The sequence below is a fragment of the Lepidochelys olivacea genome (assembly GCF_965140295.1).
Source record: "Lepidochelys olivacea isolate rLepOli2 genome assembly, chromosome: 3".
Classification (NCBI taxonomy): domain Eukaryota; kingdom Metazoa; phylum Chordata; order Testudines; family Cheloniidae; genus Lepidochelys; species Lepidochelys olivacea.
The window spans coordinates 122,209,148-122,231,520 of NC_140413.1; the positions used below are offsets into that span (position 1 = coordinate 122,209,148).

General features: G+C 44.0%; 1 protein-coding gene across 1 annotated transcript in view; it reads right to left on the reverse strand.

Annotated features, from left to right (window-relative positions):
* Positions 1-22,373, reverse strand: part of LOC311517385 (plasminogen-like) — a 71,522-nt gene continuing 49,149 nt past the window's right edge. Inside the window, exons 13-19 of the mRNA XM_084622172.1 lie at positions 17,814-17,907; positions 15,023-15,143; positions 12,151-12,225; positions 7,965-8,105; positions 4,765-4,871; positions 3,169-3,314; positions 1-486 (exon numbers count right to left, since the gene is read on the reverse strand). Coding sequence (XP_084478298.1) covers positions 325-486; positions 3,169-3,314; positions 4,765-4,871; positions 7,965-8,105; positions 12,151-12,225; positions 15,023-15,143; positions 17,814-17,907 — 846 coding nt within the window. The 3' untranslated portion in view covers positions 1-324. The remainder of the gene's footprint in view (positions 487-3,168; positions 3,315-4,764; positions 4,872-7,964; positions 8,106-12,150; positions 12,226-15,022; positions 15,144-17,813; positions 17,908-22,373) is intronic.

Here is a 22,373-nt window from a genome sequence, read left to right on the forward strand (position 1 = left end):
TTTTTACTTTCCCTTCTATTTTATTGCTCTGGTACTATATCAAGGATTAAAGTATTTGGGTCCAGTTATGGAAAAGAGAGAATAGGATATTTTTCAACAAGTACCTCACAAACGTGTGTTCATTGTAGAATATAAAACACACCGAAGGAGGCTAACAGTCAGTTTGGTTTCTTGGCAATGACTGTTAATTTACAGTAACTTACAATAGATGACAATATTTATTTCAGATTCTTGTAAATAATTTTGATTTCAACACTGTATTTGGAATCCCACATCTCTGCTTTGTGCGTTGCCTTCCAGGAGGGGTCAGTGAATCCCCAGGACTCAGCTGGTACTCATTACCCTCTCAATCCAATTAACAAACCTAGAAACTCGGGCATAAACACCAGGCTTCATGGGCTCAGCACAGCCCAGACCCCAAGAGGTGACGCCATGAACGAAGAATTTTTCTTGCTCAATACATATTAGGGGTCCTCCACTGTCACCCTACAAAGAAGAAGAAAGAGAGGTTGCTACCCTATTGAAAGCACACTATGCAAACAGTAACATGCAGGTCGGAGGCACAGAAGTGGAAATATCGTCACAGGCCAAGGATGTGGTCATAAGAAAACACCTCAACTGGGACCAGGGAGGAGCTATGCTTTCCCTGCCTGCGTGTTGGTTGACTTTTTTGGTAGTGGTGCCAATTAAGGGAACTGGTGTGTGTGCGTGAATGTCCCCTCTCTAGCCCCAAGGTTTTTGGTCAAAGTTCCATACGCCGTGAAGACCATTACCTTGACACTTTTAAGCAGCAGTCTTATAGTAAATCATGGCTGTTGCATCGCTCCAGTTGAGTGGTTGCAATGCCACTGAAATTTGGCCCAGCCACCCCTCCATCTGGTGCATAGGGAGTCTGGTCCTGTACAGTGGAGTGCAGAGGAGTCCACTGAGAACTCGACTCCTGGCAGCACCAGCTCATGTAAGAGAGGGGAGATGAGTGGTACAAGTAGAATTCATTTCTTATTGGTACGCTGCACCAGCTGAAGTGTGGGGCGGGGGGCATGTGACCTCCCCACATGACCTCCCATGTGACTCCTCAAATGACCCTACACTGCCCCTAGCCCGGGCCCCATGCTCTCCCCGTCCCCTGCCCATGATCCATCCCACATTACCTGAGGTGGGGGGGCTCTGTCCTCCTCCTGCTGTGCTGGAGACTTCTCAACCATGGGGATCTCCAGAACCGCAGCAGTGAAAGAAGCAGAATGTGGGGCTGCCCAGCGGCCCCACACCAGAAGCTCCTCTGCACGGCTGTACCACCCCAAGCCCTGCCCCCAGCCCTTCCACGCAGCTGCATCTCCTGCGTCCTGCCCGGGGTCTGTATAGCAGCCTCGCTGGAGGACAGGGCTGGGGGCATGAGGCTAAGGGCAGTAGAGCCGCACCGGAGGAGCTGTCAGCGTGGGGTTCTGCTCCTTTTGCCGCTGCGGTTCCCGGGAGAGTCCTGAACCACAGGAATCTCCGGGGAACCACAGCAGCGAAAGGAGCAGAACGTGGGGCGGCCCCACACCGGCAACTCCTCCGGGGCGGAGCCGCTGTACAGACCCCAGACAGGAGATGCAGGCACACAGCTGCATGGAAAGGCTGGGGGCGGTACAGCTGTTCCGGAGGATCTGCCGGTGTAGGGCCCCCCCCTCATTCCGCTCTTCCTGTGTCTTTCCAGTACAGCCTACTGGCTATAACTAGCTTACTGGTACAGCGTGCCGGACCATGCCGCCCTACTTGCTCCGCAGGGGGAGACTCCCCAGCCGAGGGGGACCTGGGGTCGCTGCCGGGGAGAGGCCTGAGCAGGCACCGGACCAGGGTCCCTGCGGGGTGTGGGCAGGGCCTGGAATTCAACCCCCCCCACCCCCCCACCCCGGAAATATCTGAATTGGCAATATTGCTTTTTTGTAAAGCTGCAACTTATCCACAGTACTAGAGACAGCCAGGCATGAAACATGTTTGTAGAATCAGAGCATGATGTCAAGGGGCATTTGACTGCACAGTTTAACCCTGTTCTTCCTCCCTTGAGCTCCGCTCTCTCCCACCCCACTTCCTTCCTTCAGAACATCCCATCAGTTCTCCTACTCCTCTCTCGCTGAAGTCTTGGCTCTTCAAGCGGGGTGGCACTATTACCGCTGCTACCCATGCCTGTGGGAGAGCTGACTCCTCTGCCTTCTTACTCCCAATTCCTCCTACCCAGTGAGACCCACACACCACGTGGGAGCTGGGGGAGAAACAGAGGGCGGCGAGCGTAGTAAATGAGCTGGTCAGGGAAGAGAAAGGAACCTCTCACTAACGCAGCCGGCAAAGAGAGCATCTCCTCTGAGTGAGTGGGGGGGATCAAAGGGTTTAAAAAAATACCAGCTGACTGGAAAAACAGGAGGCAGCACTGGACAGCTAGGGAGCAAGAGAAGAGATCTGAGCTCCTGTCCAAATTCTAGACCTACAGTAGCTTCTTCACACCCTATGTCCCACCTGGTCAGAAATTTACTACCTGTAAATATCAGAACCCTGATTCAAGCACATATGCCCATTGGGTGACAGGCACATCATGGAGATTTCTGCACACTCAGGAAATACCATTAACACTGCTGGTGCAGAAGGCCTGCTGAGGCAGGTTCATATTTACTTTCACTCTTCTTTTATCAAGGAGTCCCAGCTTTTCAATGCGGAAAGCTCCCAGCTTGATCCCCTTAGTCAGTTAGATTAAGGAGAATTTCTAAAGTCCTTTCACATATTCAAGGAAATCAGAAAACTGGAAACACTTCAGTCCTAATCTGAACTAAAAAAAAAAAAAAAAAAGCCTTTCTACACTTATGAACATTCATCACGAACATGCCTTCCCCTAACAAAGGAAGGGTCTAAGGAATCCAACATGGAGTATCGTTCACACAGGGTCAACTGTAGATTTTCACACCCACTCACTGCTTGGGATGAGGGGTTATGAATTATCTCCAGCTCTGGTTGTACCAATGGAAGAAGGAGTGAGGGAGAACTAGCTTCTGTATGTATTTTCAGCTCTTCACTTCAAGAGGGTATTGAGCCATGAGTTGCTGAGACTAATACTGTGCCCCTAAAGTACAGAGCCCCAAGTGTCATTTTTCCTGCTTATGCTTAAAGCCAGTTTTGATGTCCCCATTCTTTTCTTACCTGGCAGCTGTCAGTACCACCATCAATATTCCCAGCACAGAGCTCAGTGTTTTTAACTCTTCCATTCAGAAATTCAGGGCGATTGCACACTTTATTCTCAATCACAGGGAAGCCAGTTTCTTTAAGTTTACCTTCTCCACCAGTACCTTTGTGAGTAAACAACAAAACAAGTATAAATTGCACAGATAAATTAACTCCATAGCAGAGGCAGTATGACCCAATGGATAGGGTGTTGGCCTGGGAATCAGGAAACCTGGCTTCTGTTCCTGGCTCTGCCACTGACTCACTGTGGGCCTAATCCAAAGCCCATTGAAGTCAATGGGAGTCTTTGTCCAAATCACTTAACTTCTCTGAGCCTCATTTTCCCCATCTATAAAATGGAGATAATACTGATTATTTTCCTTTGTAAAGTGCTTTGAAATAAATAAATAAAAAGCAGCAGACAAGGGCTTAGTATTGATAGGCTCTCATTAGGATAGCAGCACGGCTGATTCAGCAAAAAAGATGAAGGAATTAGCTTGGATTTATTTTAAATCTAACTCAAGAATGTTAAACCTCAGGGTGGGAAAAGCTGCAAAGGTCAAAACATCTGGAAGCCAGTGTGGTGATGGGATATGACATTTCAAATATGCAACTACCCATCTGCAAGATGCCACAGAACCCCCTGAGGCCAAAGAAACCCACAGTTGAGAGCAGAAATCTGACAGACAGACTGCTTGAAACATCATAAAGACATAGGTCCCAACCATTGTGGAGACTGGGAATGCTGAGTACAGACACGCCTCTCATCTTGAAGAAGATGGGTTTTTAAGAGGAGGGTCTTAAAGTGAGAGTAGTGGCCTGGCAAACAGGTATGTGAAGGACATTTCTTATGTAGGGGCCAAGATGGAAAAATGTGCGCAGATGGGAGCAGGACTCAAATGGGGTATTATCATTATTATGAACCGTGTGTACTAGCTAAGGACCAACCAAGCATAGGCCCCAGTGTGCTAGGCAATGTAAACACACAAAGTAGCTGACAGTCCCCAAACAGCTTGCGGCCTAAGCAGACAGGACAGACACAGGATGAGGGAATGGCATCACTGGTGTAACTGAGGGGATAAAGGGGTTGGACTAGGAGACAACGTTCTAGTCAGGCAGGGCAATGTGGCAGATTTTGAAAATGAGGACAAGAAGTCTCCTTCTGAGTACGGATTGGAGTCTTTGTGAGAAAGTCATTCAAGAGAATAAACTAAGTCAACATCATGCAGTTTAGAGAAGGGGCAAGGCTAGAAAAATATCCCTGCTGATTGTGCAGAAACCCAAGCTGGGGCAACAGACAGGAGGATAAAGAGGGAATGGGTTGACATTGTTAGGGCTGATTCTCCTCTCGTTTTATACTGCTTTTATAAAGGTGTAACTCCATTGATTTCAGTGGCGCATTCCTGAATGATGAGAATCAAACTCATAGAGAGAGGGAGGTGGAAAGAATGACATTGCTCAATGATATTTGCTATATGGTAAATACTGATGTATATTGATTTGTTTTTTCGAGCACAGAGGGTGCATACATTTGGGGTTTGCACTGATCTTTCAACTGCACTGAATGTGCCTCACCTTCTGTTTCTCCCCAGCCAGTCACATAGCACTCTGCTCTGTTTCCTAACATCACGTTTTCTGAAGGCAAACAAGCTGGGATCACTTCATTGCTGATTACTGCAGGACTGAAACAAAACAAAATGAAAACCAAATCCACAGAGGCATAGCTTTAGCTTGTTTGTCCCTGACACCAGTTACATTCTGAGGCTCTGGAGGGAGACTTGGTGCACAACGGGGTTGATTTTCAGAGGTGCTGAGCACCAATCCCCAAATGAAGTCAAGAAGAGCTATTGGTGCTGAGCACCTATGTATAGCCCTGCAAGTCTTGAGGTAGAACTTTTTTTTTTAAGTGAGGTGTTCTCTCAGGCCCAAAACAGCTTTCTTCTTAGGACCCTCCCACAGTGTGGTGCGTGTACAGGCAAGGGGAGAAGTGACGAGCAGCTGGAGAGATTTGGCAGATCCTTCTGGAGGGGAAGAAATAAAATTAAAATAAATCAGAGAATTTGCCAAGCCGCAGCGTGACAGATCGGATTTCAGAGGTGCCTGCTTGGATGTCTAAGCAGGACCCTGGTCAGGGCTTCAGGCAAATATACGCAGGCATTTTCAGTATACCGCAAGAGATGCCTGACTATTATTGTATCGGGGCCCAAATGCTCAGCCCATCATTAAATACTCAGATGGGCTGGGCACTGGGTATTTCCACCAGAGGAAGAAATCCTCCCACCCAGACCAAGGAGAAGCTATGGAGACACCCCATGGCCGTTACTACAGCCCTATCTCATCTCCTCCTCAAGATGGGAGATGATGATAGGAGCCGCAAGGCAGAAGATGCTCCAGCCATACCCCTATTGCTGTTCCACTTCCACCCACCCCTCCTCAGCGGTGCTGCCACTTAGCAGAATTCCAGCCTGTCGGGAGTCAGAAAAGCACCCTCTTTTACAATCCCCCCAAATTTGTCCCCTCCCTTCCCAAAACTGTGCAACAGAACCACACTGGTTCTGTTGGCAGGGGGCCCTCCACATGCTTAGATGACAGAGCAGGGTCTGTCCTTACATGCCTAGACATAACCATCTTGAGTCTTAACTGCCCATCTGCTAGCAATGCAACTGGACTGCTTGGGATTCAATCAAGATTCAGGTGCTGGATGCCTGGGGATCTGATTCTTTCCTTGCACCTTGTGCAATCATTTACACCTGTGTAACATGGGCATAACACCCATCTCTTTCATCTTGGAGAGAATATCTTCTGCAGCAGAAAACAAGAAATTCATTTCTTTTTCAGGATCCGCAAAACCTAGCAGGTGTCAGGTCATTTTCCATACATTGACAAAGAGCCGGGTTTAAATCATAGAATCATAGAATATCAGGGTTGGAAGGGACCTCAGGAGGTCATCTAGTTCAACCCCCTGCTCAAAGCAGGACCAATCCCCTGCAGACTACTTGGCTCTGGGAAGAAGGATAAAGGAGTTTGAGGCGCAAGTGGTCTTCTCGTCCATCCTCCCCGTGGAAGGAAAAGGCCTGGGTAGAGACCATCAAATCGTGGAAGTCATCAAATGGCTACACAGGTGGTGTCGGAGAGAAGGCTTTGGATTTTTGACCATGGGATGGTGTTCCAAGAAGGAGGAGTGCTGGACAGAGACGGGCTCCACCTAACGAAGAGAGAGAAGAGCATCTTCGCAAGCAGGCTGGCTAACCTAGTGAGGAGGGCTTTAAACTAGGTTCACCGGGGGAAGGAGACCAAAGCCCTGAGGTAAGTGGGGAAGTGGGATACCAGGAGGAAGCATGAGCAGGAGCGCGCAGGAGGGCAGGGCTCCTGCCTCATACTGAGAAAGAGGGTCGATCAGCAAGTTATCTCAAGTGCCTATACACAAATGCAAGAAGCCTGGGAAACAAGCAGGGAGAACTGGAAGTCCTAGCACAGTCAAGGAATTATGATGTGATTGGAATAACAGAGACTTGGTGGGATAACTCACATGGCTGGAGTACTGTCATGGATGGATATAAACTGTTCAGGAAAGACAGGCAGGGCAGAAAAGGTGGGGGAGTTGCACTGTAGGTAAGGGCGCAGTATGACTGCTCAGAGCTCAAGTATGAAACTGCAGAAAAACCTGAGTGTCTCTGGATTAAGTTTAGAAGTGTGAGCAACAAGGGTGATGTCATGTTGGGAGTCTGCTATAGACCACCGGCCCAGGGGGATGAGGTGGACGAGGCTTTCTTCCAACAACTCACAGAAGTTACTAAATAGGATTGCTTTAGGATCCATATGAAACTCTTCTGACTAACTCAGGTGCCCTGCTTAGACTTCAAATTGTGGCTTGCATAGGTTGAAAATGGAACAGAGATATTTCAAGATCAGAAAGTCATACTGCCGACTTCTCTCCAAATTTTGACTCCTGATTTTAGAAATTCTAAGAAAATCTCTATTAGGCACTCCTTGTTAAAAACATTATTAAACTTCTTGGGATCCTTTTGGAATGTGTTTGACATGTAAGTGTAATTTTGATTTATTTAATACAGGAATGCAACTTGGAAAATTCTGCCTACTATATTCCTTTAAAATCTCTTTAGTCAAACCATGTAATTTAACTATGTTTCATCTTGAGAAAAGAAGCTTGATGGGGGACCTATATCAGTCTTCAAATATGTTAAAGGCTGTTATAAAGAGGACAGTGATCAATTGTTCTCCATGTCCATGGAAGATAGGACAAGAAGTGTAATGGGCTTAATCTGCAGCAAGGGCGATTAGGTAAGATATTAAGAAAAGCTTTCTAACTACAATGGTAGTTAAGCTCTGGGATGGGCTTCCAAGGGATGCTGTGGAAATCCCATCTTTGGAGATTTTTAAGAACACATTAGACAAACACCAGTCAGGATGGTCTAGGTTTACTTGGTCCTGCCTCAGCGCAGGAGGCTGGACTACATGATGTCTCCAGGTCTCTTCCGGTCCAACATTTCTATGATGGAAACTGGTCTGTTCTGTAGTATTTTCAATAATCTTCTCTGTCATTAACGTGTATTCTGCATAGATGTAAACACATTTTTGAAGCCTGTAATAAATGCTTAGAAATGACTTTATACACTTTGTGGTATGGGTAGCTGCCCACTGTCCATTAACTAGTCACTTCCACACCACGTATTTGTCAGATCTAAATCCTGACAAGGACACTCATGACTTCAGCCTAAAGGGCTTTAGGGGGAAAGCTTTGGCTGAAACGATACCTGCGCATCTTCAGCAAGGCAATGTCTGCCCTACCAGGTTCCTTGACTATTTTCTCAACCTCTCGGATTTGCACAGACGACTCCTCCGCCTTTTCAGTGTGTAGTCCAAGGAAGATCCTGTATGCAGATGGCCTGGGTGACCTGGAAGAGGTGATTGCACATGGTGAGGTTCTATACAGATAATCAGGGCTTGCATCCCTGCTGAGTGGGGAGCAAGTCCTGAAGAACTGTAGTTGATAGGGAGCTGGGACATACTGATGATTTTTGCAAAAATCTAAGCATTAGGGTTTTTTTTAATGTTTAGCTCTCTCATAGTTATGAAGAAATCCACAGTCTATAAAGTGATGTCATGTTTTCTTCCTGAATCTGCAGATATACTGCTCCAGTGGCTCTGCTGCTGCTTTCCCAAGTAGCAACAGTGAACATGTGATCAATGTCACAGCTGCTCCTTAAATCCCTATGAAGGAAGATGCATAGGAGGTACAGTGTCAATTACAATGTTTGACCAAGATCCAAGCAGCAACAGAGGCAGGTAGTGAAGCTATTTACTGGGGAGGAAGACCTGAAACAAGGTGTAGACATATGCTCTCCCGCTCTGCCCCAGCAACCAAAAGACTGGGAAAAGGGTAGAAGAGTGTTGACACAAACCCACCCCATGCAGCAGCAGCTGGTTGGGGGATAGATAGTGGGGTGGAGATCCCATCTGGCTTTGCAGCACCCAGAAAAGTGGGAGAGGGCAGAATGGTGCCGTGGTTAGACTGAGGTGCTAGGAAGGGGATGGGGGAAGAATCATAGAATATTGGGATTGGAAGGGACCTCAGGAGGTCATCTAGTCCAAGCCCCTGCTCAAAGCAGGACCAATCCCCAATTTTTGCCCCAGATCCCTAAATGGCCCCCTCAAGGATTGAACTCACAACCCTGGGTTTAGCAGGCCAATGCTCAAACCACTGAGCTATCCCTCCCGCCCTAAACTCTGGGAAGATGTCTTTTGCTCTATCAGCAAGCAGAGGAAGGTAGGCATGGGAGGGGTGGATAGGTGCACAGATTACTACAGTGATGAGTGTGGTGTTCAAGAGCCGACATAAACAAGGGAGCATCACTTTTATCAGGCATTGACCTACCAGGCACTGATATGAAGGATAGACTCCTTCAGTAAGTTCAGGAGATAGCACCCTGGTATTAATCGCAGCATCCTTCCTTTTAGCTGAAGCTAGCATGGTGGGAGTTGGAGGGGGTAGGCTTCTCATCAGGGTTTTTTCACTGTTATTCCCATTAAATCTTTCATATTGAGCTAAAGCTAGTAGTAGGTATAGTTCTCTAGCTAGTAGAAAATTTGCCGCGCTCCACATCCCAGAATATTAAAGGAACTGCCACATGAAATTGCAAGCCCAACAGCAAGGATTTTTAATGTATCTGTGAACTCAGGGGCCACACTCTATGACTGGAGAGTTGCTAATATACTTCCTATTTTTAAGAAAGGGAAAAAAGTGATCCAGGAAACCACAGGCTCATTGGTTTGACCTCAATTGTATGCAAGGTCTTGGAAGAAATTTTGAAAGAGAAAATAGTTAAGGACATAGAGGTAAAGGGTAATTGGGATAAAGTATAACATGGTTTTACAAAAGGTAAATCTCATTCTTTGAGAAGATTACTGATTTTTTTAAACAAAGGAAAAGCCCTAGATCTAATCTACCTGGATTTCAGTAGGGCATTTGATACACTTCCACATGGGAAATTATTAGTTAAACTGGGGAAGATGGAGATTAATATGAGAACTGAAAGGTAGTTGAGGAGCTGGCAAAAGGGGAGACTACAACGGGTCATACTGAAAGGTGAACTGTCAGGCTGGAGGGAGGTTACTAGTGGAGTTCTTCAGGGATCAGTCTTGGGACCAACCATATTTAACATTTTCATCCATTACCTTGGCACAAAAAGTGGGGATGTGCTAATAAAATTTGCACATGACACAAAGTTGAGAGGTACTGCTAATACAGAGGAGGACCGGAATATCATACAAGAAGATCTGGGGGACCTTATAAACTGGAGTCATATAAATGGGATTAAATTTAACAATGCAAAGTGCAAGGTCATGCATTTAGGGACTGACAACAAGAATTTTTGCTATAAACTGGGGACGTATCAGTTGGAAGCGACGGAGGAGGAGAAAGACCTGGGTTTATTTGTCAATTACAGGATGACTATGAGCCGCCAATGTGATGTGACTGTGAAAAGGCTAATGCAATCCTAGGGTGCATCAGGCGAGGTATTTCCAGTAAAGATAGGGAAGTGTTATTGACATTATACAATACACTGGTGGGACTCCACCTGTAATACTGTGTTCAGTTCTGGTCTCCTATGGTTAAGAAGGATGAATTCAAACTGGAACACTGAAGAGAAGGGCTACTAGGATGATCAGAGGAATGGAAACCCTTCCTTACAAAAGGAGACTCAAGGAGTATGGCTTGCTTAGCCTAACCAAACAAAGGCTGCAGGAGATAGGATTGCTCTCTATCAATACATTAGAGGGACAAACACCAGGGAGGGGGAGGAATTATTTAAGTTAAGGGCTAGTGTTGACACAAGAACAAATGGATATAAAGTGGCCATCAACAAGTTTAGGTTTGAAATCAGAAGGCTTCTAAGCATCAGAGGAATGAAAGTCTGGAACAGCCTTCCAAGGTAAGCAAGGGGGGTGCAAAACCTAACCGGCTTCAAGGCTCAGCTTGAAAAGTTTATGGAGGGGATGTATGATGAGACTGCCTACAATGGCATGTGGCCCATCTGTGACTGCTATTAGCAAAAATCCCCAATGGCCAGAGCTGGGGCACTAGATGGGGAGGGCTCTGAGTTATTATTGAGAATGCTTTCCCAGGAGTTTGGCCAGTGGGTTTTGCTGGCATGCTCAGGGTTCAACTGATCGCTATATTTTGGGTTGGGAAGGAATTTTCCCACAAGTCAGATTGACAGAGACTCTGGAGGGGGGGTTCGCCTTCCTCTGTACCATAGGGCACAGGCCATGTGCTGGTTTAAACTTGAGTAAATGGGGGATTCTCTGTAACTTGAAGTCTTTAAACCATGATTTGAGGATTTCAATAACTCAGCCAGAGGTTAGGGGTCTATTACAGGAGAAGGTGGGTGAGGTTCTGTGGCCTGTAATGTGCAGGAGGTTAGATTAGATGATCACAATGACCCCTTCTGGTCTTTAAGTCTATTGGTCTATGTAATCATATTTTTGGCCATCTCTTTGTATCAGAATCTGAAAAACAAAGCATGTTCTGGTCTCAGCTGGAATTTTACATCTATAAATGTCATCTACGTCAGTGCTTCTCAAGCTATCTGATGTGGGGGACCGGCATTTTCTTTTTCCAATGTGCGCGCAGACCGGCAGCTGATGGCTAGCCGGACCCGCACCGGTCCGCAGATCACCACTTTGAGCAGCACTGATCTACGTCACAGTTTGAATACAACAATAAAACTGCAAATGCTGTAACTCTTACAGCTACAGCAACCATGAAGTCAGATGACTAGATACTCTGTTTTGGATGCAGAGTTTTGCTTATTAAGGTCTCGCCAAGCATCCCACTAACATTTATTATGACATGAAGCTTTCTTTTCAGCCATCAGTGTGTCAGCTTCACATAGCTGGGTGACTCCTCAAGATGGTAAGTTGCTCTCTTGAGATATCTGAGCATCTCTCTTGCTTATTACACAAGCACAAAATCAGGGCCTGACTGTGCTGCCCTTACAGATATGAACAGGTTCATTATTCAGTAAGGAACCTCACTGTTACCCTATCTCTTTCTCTCTGCTCTAACTTGAATGAACTGAGCTTGGGGATGAGAAGTAACAGAGCAGTTAACCACTCTAAGAGCCACCATGTAGGTGAAGCATTGGCTGGTTAAGAGTATAAGAACATAAGAATGGCCCTCTTGATCAGACCAAAGATCCATCTAGCCCGTATCCTGTCTTCCGACAGTGGCCAATGCCAGGTGCCCCAGAGGGAATGAACAGAACAGGTAATCATCAAGTGATCCATCTCCTGTCGCTCATTCCCAGCTTCTGGCAAAAGCCAACTTCTGGTTCAGACAGATCAAAGAAACACTTTGCCAAGCACACTTTTTTTCGCTCTTTGATATGCCTCTCCAGTTGTAGGAAATATCTGCAGCAGGCTACAATAGACACTTACCTGTCTAAGCAGTGTTTGGCGGTAAGAACCCACTGTGGGGCTATCAGAGTGCCACCACAAAAGTGCATGTTGAAACTGGAATAGAGAGGAAAGGCATGAGATTAGTTTGAGAATGTGAAGTTAATTCTCCACTATCACAGCAATGCACACTGAGGACTACTAGTAAACCATCAACTTCACTTATTCAGGAGCTTTTAGGATTCCCAGATTTTATTCTACAGATCATGAGAAAGAAAATACTGATTTTCATCAAGAGCTGAGGTTTGGTTGGCTCAAAACATGAGAAAAGATAGTTGACTCCTCTCTTGAATTTTGAAAGATTGTCCCAATTTCAACAGGAGGGTTCTGTGTTCAGAAGTATAATCAATATTATGACATATCTTAACTAGGGCTGTCAAGCGATTACAAAAATTCATCACTATTAACCATGTGATTAAAAAGATTGATTGCATGATTAATCGTGTTGTTAAACAATAATGGAATACCATTTATTTAAATATTTTTGGATATTTTCTACATTTTCAAATATATTGATTTCAGTTACAACACAGAATAAAGTGTATATTGCTTACTTTATATTTATTTTTTATTACAAATATTTGCACTGTAAAAAACAAAAGAAATAGTATTTTTCAATTCATGTCATACAAGTATTGTAGTGAAATCTCTCTATCATGAAAGTTGAACTTACAGATGTAGAATTATGTACACAAAATAACTGCATTGAAAAATAAAACAATGTAAAACTTTAGAGCCTACAAGTCCACTCAGTCCTGCTTCAGACAATCACTCAGAAAAACAAACTTGGTTACAATTTGCAGGAGATAATGCTGCCTGCTTCTTGTTTACAATGTCACCTGAAAGTGAGAACCAGCGTTTGTATGGCACTCTTGTAGCAGGCATTGCAAGATATTTACATGCCAGATGCGCTAAAGATTCATATGTCTCTTCATCTTCAACCACCATTCCATAGGACATGCGTCCAAACTGATAATGGGTTCTGCTCGATAATGATCCAAAGCAGAGCGGACTGATGCATGTTTAGTTTCATCATCTGAGTCAGATGCCACCAGCAGAAGGTTGATTTTCTTTTTTGGTGGTTCAGGCTCTGTAGTTTCCGCATCTGAGTTTTGCCCTTTTAAGACTTCTGCAAACATGCTCCACATCTTGTCCCTCTCAGATTTTGGACCGCATTTTTGATTCTTAAACCTTGGGTCAAGTGCTGCAGCTATATTTAGAAATCTCACATTGGCATCTTCTTTGCGTTTTGTCAAATCTGTTGTGAAAGTGTTCTTAAAACAAACATGTGCTGGGTCATCATCCGAGACGTCTATAACATGAAATATATGCAGAATGTTGGTAAAACAGAGCAGGAGAAATACAATTCTCCCTCAAGGAGTTCAGTCACAAATGTAATTAGCGCATTATTTTTTGACGAGCATCATCCGTATGGAAGCATGTCCTCTGGAATGGTGGCTGAAGCATGATGGGGCATACAAATATTTAGCATATCTAGCACATAAATACCTTTCAATGCCAGCTATAAAAGTGCCATGCGAACGCCTGTTCTCACTTTCAGGTGACATTGTAAATAAGAAGCAGGCAGCAGTATCTCCTGTAAATGTAAACAGACTTGTTTGTCTTAGCGATTGGCTGAACAAAAAGTAGGACTGAGCGGACTTGTAGGCTCTAAAGTTTTACATTGTTTTGTTTTTGACAGCAGTTATGGAAGAAAAAAAATCTACATTTGTAAGTTGCACTTTCATGATAAAGAGATTGCACTACAGTACTTGTATGAGGTGAATTGAAAAATACTATTTCTTTTATCATTTTTACAGTGCAAATATTTGTAATAAAAATAATAATATAAAGTGAGCACTATGCACTTTGTATTCTGTGTTGTAATAGAAATCAATATATTTGAAAATGTAGAAAAACATCTGAAAATATTTAATAAATTTCAATTGGTATTCTATTGTTTAACAGTGGATTAGTCGTGATCAATTTTTTTAATCACAATTAATTTTTTTGAGTTAATCGCGTGAGTTAACTGCAATTAATTGATAGCCCTAATCTTAACCATTTGCTTTGTGGTGTCCTACTGGACAAATTTCAAAAGCTTGCAACGCTGCATAGCTGTGAGTAGGTAGGCATATATCACTGATGCCAAGGTATACAATTTTCATTGTCTTGAGGACATTATTTTTTATGGTGACCAGCAGATTTTTGTGGGCATTTTCATCAGGCCTTTTCTTAGCACTGCTAGATCTCTATAACTAACCACAACCAATATGACACTGAAAATGTTCGGTCCTGGAGATTATGGCTTTGATACAGCTCTGATCACAGTCAATGGAAGTATTGCCTTTGGCTCCAGTGGAAACAGGACTGGATCCCATATAAGCAGGGATGACAGAAAACCATCTGTACAAATTTTAAATTGCTGGCTCCATCCCGGGTCTAAATCCCCATGGCATGGATACAAATAACTCCCGTTGCGTTCAATGGGAATTATTTGTTTCCTATGTCACTAAAATTAAAGCACATTTTGGACGAGTAGTTCAAATCGGCCCTATGTAAATGTTTAGGACAAAAATGGGAGGGGTTCTAGTTAACTACATTACATTTACTAGCTTGGGACAATCTTGTCAAGAGGAAAAAATGTTGTGCAATATATTTTGTTGAAAAGATTTATTTTAGAGGCATTTCAGTTTGGGGGCATTTTTAGGGAGAGATCAAGACTACTCTCCAGATGGCGTCAGCTCCACATACAGAAACATGAAGAGTGAAGTCCTTTCTGTAAAGTTGTTGCTGAGGTGCCCCATGTAGTGAGGTGCTTTCTAAGTTGTAATGCAATGTGGAATAGTTATACCTTGTCCTGAGACTGATTTGCCAGGGCCAAGAGTGTGGATTTGAAACACACCCGCCCACAATCCTTGTAGGGCACAGCTTTGGAGCGGTCTTGGCTTTTCCACACTCATATTCGGGAGGAGCTAAAGAATGAAATGAAGTCAACCTGAAGAATTTTTAAGCAGCTGTCATACCATCCACAATATATTTAAATAAATGGGGAGAGGAAGGTTATCTTTACACCTCTGGTTTGTCACTCTTTATGAAGCAATTACACAGCAAAAACTGCATAAACTTTGTTAGGTTATTCTGATCTGGAACAGTTAATAATGTCTGTGACCAAAATATTGCTTTCAAGATGACAACACATTGATTTACATGGCAAAAAGTTTACAGATGTACCATTTGGATATCAGCGAGTCAGAAACAAAACGGGGCTAAAATTACAGTAAGGGGAAAAGAACAAAAGAAAAAAAAGAAAACACATTCCCCAAATTGCCTCAGTAAGTACCCTTACATCTCTGACCGAGTACAGCAACCCTACAAGCCATATCTTCTGACTGTATTTAAACTAATCTGGAGCAATGGTAAATGAAGTTCAGTCACTGTCTCTGTGTTCCCTGCCAAAAGCTTTCAGAGCTGTCCCTCTTTAAAAGTGTTAGGGAAATCCAGGACCATCCTCTCCACCAGGGTCTGATCTAGGGCATAATGGTGGGCATCTTATGGCTGTCTCCCTGGATCACTTGCTACCAGCACCCTCTCTTCCCATAGGGTAAAGTAAAGAACTGAAAATAAAAATAAAGATTCTGACCTTCACAGTTTCACCAGTCCTTTCTTTGCAGGAATGGTCAGGCCACAGTAGCTCATTGGGAGTGCAGTTTACTTCCACTGTCTGCCTGCCACTCAGCTGCTCTCTTTAACCTCCTCCTCCAGCCTTTGCAGGTGGGGTGGGGTGGGGTGAGGCCGCCTGGGCCCAGAGCAGCTCCTTAACCCCTTCTTCTCTAGTGTGGAGTTTGTATACCCCAACAAGTGACCCACCACAATAAAGCCAGTGGGGTTGGTTTACAGTTGTGGTGTGTGTATCTTGCAGAATCCCTTACTCTGCTTACCTGCTCTGTTCTGGGGTTTGGTCAGGGATACTCACCAAAGGACAAGCATCATGTGTCCATCTTACAAAAATACAGAGTGGAGAAATTATATAATTTCTTAGGGCAGGGATTGTCTCTTTGTTTTATGCTTGTACAGTGCTTAACACAGTGGGTCGTGGCTTCTAGATGCTCCCATAGTACAACAACACATAATTAATTAATTAACTGACAGGCAATCCAGCTCCTGGCCATAGGCGGCATTTTCAAGCCCTTTTGTGTGCACATTAGGCACAGTGTAACATATTTGCATATACTTTATTTAATTTTTTTAAAGGTTTCAGCTAGTCTGGCTATTTTTAGGGCGAGATCTCTCAAAACCACCTTTTATTAGTTACTGTTTCAAATAAGTTGTTCTGGGAAAAATGTTTGTGGTCCATGTAATATTTGCCATTACAGGCAAACCAGAGTGCTCATGTTTTTCCGAACTTTCAAAATCCTTTTCCAGAGAGCTAAAAAGTTGGAGCTACATCTTGACTTCCATATGCACTCAGACCTCCTATTTCATTCAGTGGGTCCTAGGGTTTTGATTTGCACACAATGTTTTGGATATGAATGATTAACCGTTGCAACATAAATAAATAAAATCTTTAGAAAGCATGTAGTGGGGATAGTCTCATTTCAGGTCACTGTTGTTGTGGTTATTTATTTGTATTGCGGTATGGCCTACCGGCCACTACCTCATTGTGCTAGGCACTGTACATACATAAAAAAATGCCAGCCCCTACCCCAAATAGCTTACAATGTAACTGTAAGACAAAAGACAACCAGTAGATACAACAAACGTGGGGGTGGAGAGCACAAGGTTAGAGTGAGATGATTATGATCAGTGTGGCAAGCAGCAGTCACAGCCCACCCGCTGCCTGAGTTTTGTCAGACGCATGCATGCAGCTCCTGTTCATGTGTCCCAGAAGCTAGAATATGAGCCTTGCTCTTTAAATTCAATAAAAAGCTTGGAGTAAAACATGCACCCCTCAACACTTTCCCTTTATTGACCCCCAAATGCCTTTCTTTTTAAGTAAACAAATTAAATATTTAGGGCCAGATTCACTCCCCAGCTAGCATGAAGAGCATTTTGCCAGGGAAGGGCAGATTTATTTGTATGTCTCGGACTGCATCCCTCCAGCAGAGCTAAGTAAGCATATCTCTAGGTCAGCCTGGCTCAGCCTTCTCCTGCATCTGTCCCACCCAATAGCACTGAGAACAACCTGCAGATTTAGGGCCTGATCCAAAACCCACTGAAGCCAATTGGAAGACTCCCATTCAATTCAATGGGCTTGGGACCAGGCCCATACTCTGGGGTGGGGTTTAGTTACAACCATGAATAAGAACCTCTGTGTAGAGTTTGCCTAAGATGTTTAAGAGTGACTAGTGATGTCAGGTGCTTCAGTTTTTGGATGACCACCTCCAGCAATGACAAACAGCATATTCTGTCGGGATCAGACAATCTTGTAGAGATTACACCCAACTTTTTTACCTAAACTTTAGCTGATTATTACCAGCAGATGCTGTTGTCAGTTACATGGAGCTATAATTTGAAATATAAAGCTATTGTTAAAGCCTGTCTTTTCCACTCAGATTGAAAAATAAAATTACCCATTGCAAGTGTCATAAAAACATTTTCAAAAGCATAAATAGGGGAGACAAGACTCTTTAAAGAATAATTACGGCACTCGGTGATTTCACAGTATTCCCAGGCTTTCCTTGGGTCTGTCGTATAGCACCAAGGACCATTAATATCTCCGTCAGGATTCCTGCAATACTGTAATAAATACAGAAATGAACAAACAAACAGTAAAGCCCTGAATATTAAGAAGGGAATTAAAAAGTCAATTGATTTATGTTTTTATAATAATATAAAACTAAACGTTGGATTTTTCCCCCCAGACAATATTTCACTGTTTTGTTGATAATCATTTATTCTCATTGCAATAAAATCCTTTGTTTTCTTTTTCTCAAAACAGTTCGATGAATTAAGTGAAATGTCATGAAAATAAAACTGACACAACTTTCTTCAACCAGGCAAGTCACAAGTAGCAGAGCCAGCCTGAATCTCTGATTGATCCTATGGACTCAAGAGTACAACAAACATAAGATGGGATTTTCCTAGGGCGCTCAGTGCTGGCCTAACTCTGTTCCCACTGAAGTCAGAGTGATTAAGCCAATGCTAAGCATATTGCCAAAGCCCACTTTGTTTTCAAGATCTTGAGGAGATGCCAAAGAGCATCTTTCCGAGGTTTGCAAAGGACCCCGTATGTCATGGGGCCAGGCAGCTACAGTGGAAGCTTCTCCTACATAGCTTGCCAATGCACATCAATCCCAACCTGCTTAAATACCGCAGTGCTAAGAAATGTCTAAATGTTTCCTCCCCTCTCCACCATTTGTCTCAGTTGTGAGCTGCCCCCTGAGAAGACTGCCAAATATGCTGAATTCTCTTGTGGGTTTTTTGGTGAATAAACATACCCAGTGGAACAGGATGAGGTCACCAATATCATTAGCATATGTTTATTTACACAGGCTTTTCCCTGAGTTAATACTTAGGAGGGAGGGAATTGCTTTGCATGTGGGGTGGGAGCTAGGGTCTTTTCTATTGGGAAGAAGAAGACAAGGTCAACAAGGACAACAAGAAGAAGGTCAAGGAAAGTGTGGGCCCCTTAGTGAATAAGGGAGGCAACCTAGTGACAGAGGATGTGGAAAAAGCGAATGTACTCAATGCTTTTTTTTGCCTCTGACTTCATGAACAGGGTCAGCTCCAAGACTACTACACTGGGAAGCACAGTATGGGGAGGAGGTGACCAGCCCTCGGTGGAGAAAGAAGTGGTTCAGGGCTATTTAGAAAAGCTGGATGAGCGCTGCATCTGAGGGTGCTAAAGGAGTTGGCTGATGTGATTGCAGAGCCATTGGCCATTACCTTTGAAAACTCATGGCGATCGGGGGAAGTCCCGGACAATTGGAAAAAGGCTAATGTAGTGCCCATCTATAAAAAAGGAAAGAAGGAGGATCCTGGGAACTACAGGCCAGTCAGCCTCACCTCAGTCCCTGGAAAAATTATGGAGCAGGTCCTCAAGGAATCAATTCTGAAACACTTAGAGGAGAGGAGAGGAAAGTGATCAGGAACAATCAGCATGGATTCACCAAGGGCAAGTCATCCCTGACTAACCTAATTGCCTTCTATGATGAGATAACTGGCTCTGTGGATGAGGGGAAAGCAGTGGACATGTTATTCCTTGACTTTAGCAAAGTTTTTGATACGGTCTCCCACAGTGTTCTTGCCAGCAAGTTAAAGAAGTATGGGCTGGATGAATGGGACTATAAGGTGGATAGAAAGCTGGCTAGATCGTCGGGCTCAACGGATAGTGATCAATGGCTCCATGTCTAGCTGACAGCCAGTATCAAGAGGAGTGCTCCAAGGGTCAGTCCTGGGGCCAGTTTTGTTCAATATCTTCATTAATGATCTGGAGGATGGCATGGATTGCACCCTCAGCAAGTTTGCAGATGACACTAAACTGGGAGGAGTGGTACATATGCTGGAGGGTAGGGATAGGATACAGAGGGACCTAGACAAATTAGAGGATTGGGCCAAAAGAAATCTGATGAGGTTCAACAAGGACAAGTGCAGAGTCCTGCACTTAGGACGGAAGAATCCCATGCACTGCTACAGACTGGGGACCAAATGGCTAGGCAGCAGTTCTGCAGAAAAGGACCTAGGGCTCACAGTGGACGAGAAGCTGGATATGAGTCAACAGTGTGCCCTTGTTGCCAAGAAGGCTAACGGCATTTGGGGCTATATAAGTAGGAGCATTGCCAGGTGATCGAGGGACATGATCATTCCCCTCTATTCGGCGTTGGCGAGGCCTCATCTGGAGTACTGTGTCCAGTTTTGGACCCCACACTCCAAGAAGGATGTGGAAAAATTGGAAAGAGTCCAGTGGAGGGCAACAAAAATGATTAGGGGGCTGGAGCACATGAGTTATGAGGAGAGGCTGAGGGAACTGGGATTGTTCAGTCTGCAGAAGAGAAGAATGAGGGGGGATTTGATAGCTGCTTTCAGCTACCTAAAAGAGAGTTCCAAAGAGGATGGATTTAGACTGTTCTCAGTGGTACCAGAGGACAGAAGGAGGAGTAATGGTCTCAAGTTGCAGTGGAGGAGGTTTAGGTTGGATATTAGGAAAAACTTTTTCACTAGGAGGGTGGTAAAGCACTGGAATGGGTTACCTAGGGAGGTTGTGGAATCTCCTTCCTTAGAGGTTTTTAAGGTCAGGCTTGAGAAAGCCCTGGCTGGGATGATTTAGTTGGGGATTGGTCCTGCCTTGAGCAGGGACTTGGACCAGATGATCTCCTGAGGTCCCTCCCAACCCTGATATTCTATGATTCTATGAAGGTGCTGTGGTGTAAGATGTAATTGATTTTATTTGCACTCAGAATTTTATCTCAATGCATTTTATCATTTTAAAAAAGAACTATGTCAAACAGGCTCTTGCCCCAATTTCAGCCTAGTGCATTAACCAGTTGTGCCACCTAGCCACATCTTAGGGGCAAATCCTTCTCCCGGGGCTCAATCTGAAATTCTGGGCCAGGTGCTGGAGATTTGTGCAGGTGGTAGGAAGGGGAATGAATCTTCCTCCAACGAATCTCCCTCCAAGAAATGACCACAGCATAGCCCATGTGATTCCCTCTCTGAGGAATACACATTTTATATCATATTAGTGAATTATGTTTGGATGCATCCGTTAACCTTTCCCAAAATCAACCCCCACTCAAGTGCAAAGGACAGTTCTGATAAATACGCCCTAATTTCAGTTCATGAAAGAAAAGCACTTCTGTTGTTAGATTACAAACATAACAAAAACAAACAAACAGGGCCTGATCCTGCAAAAGCGTACTCATGCAAGTAGACTTTACTGGTACTTGCAGATCCATTAATGTCAAGGGGACTATCAAAGCTGCCAAGATTTGGGTTTCTCCAGGTGCATCATTTCTCATGGATGAACGAGAGTGCAGAATTCCATCTCCAAAGGTTCCAAAATCAGGAGATTTCTTTTAAAAGATATTGTTGTCAGTTTTTAGAGTAACAGCTGTGTTAGTCTGTATTCGCAAAAAGAAAAGGAGTACTTGTGGCACCTTAGAGACTAACCAATTTATTTGAGCATAAGCTTTCGTGAGCTACAGCTCACTTCATCGGATGCATACTGTGGAAACTGCAGAAGACATTATATACACAGAGACCATGAAATAATACCTCCTCCCACCCCACTCTCCTGCTGGTAATAGCTTATCTAAAGTGATCACTCTCCTTACAATGTGTATGATAAACAAGGCATGAAAAACCTCCTAAGCTTATCTTTACCAGCTTAGGTCAAAACTTCCCCAAGGTACAAAATATTCCACCCTTTGTCCTTGGATTGGCCGCTACCACCACCAAACAAATACTGGTTACTGGGGAAGAGCTGTTTGGAAATGTCTTTCCCCCCAAATACTTCCCAACACTTGCACCCCCCCTTTCCTGGGAAATGTTGGATAAAAAGCCTCACCAATTTGCATAGGTGACCACAGACCCAAACCCTTGGATCTGAGAACAATGAAAAAGCATTCAGTTTTCTTACAAGAAGACTTTTAATAGAAATAGAAGTAAAGAAATCACCTCTGTAAAATCAGGATGGTAGATACCTTACAGGGTAATTAGATTCAAAACATAGAGAATCCCTCTAGGCAAAAACTTAAGTTACAAAAAAGATTCACAGACAGAAATAGTTATTCTATTCAGCACAATTCTTTTCTCAGCCATTTAAAGAAATCATAATCTAACACGTACCTAGCTAGATTACTTACTAAAAGTTCTAAGACTCCATTCCTGGTCTATCCCCAGCAGAAACAGCACATAGACAGACAGAGACCCTTTGTTTCTCTCCCTCCTCCTAGCTTTTGAAAGTATCTTGTCTCCTCATTGGTCATTTTGGTCAGGTGCCAGCGAGGTTACCTTTAGCTTCTTAACCCTTTACAGGTGAGAGGAGTTTTTCCTCTGGCCAGGAGGGATTTTAAAGGGGTTTACCCTTCCCTTTATATTTATGACACGCCCCCCAAATCTCAGCTAGGGTGAAACACTGTCTGGGATTTCTTCCTGGAGCTCTAGGAAAAACAGAGTTAATAAGACACATGCATCTCTAAATATACTACCAAGTACATAAAGACTAACAATATTTTCTACATCTCAAGGATGATTTTAACCAG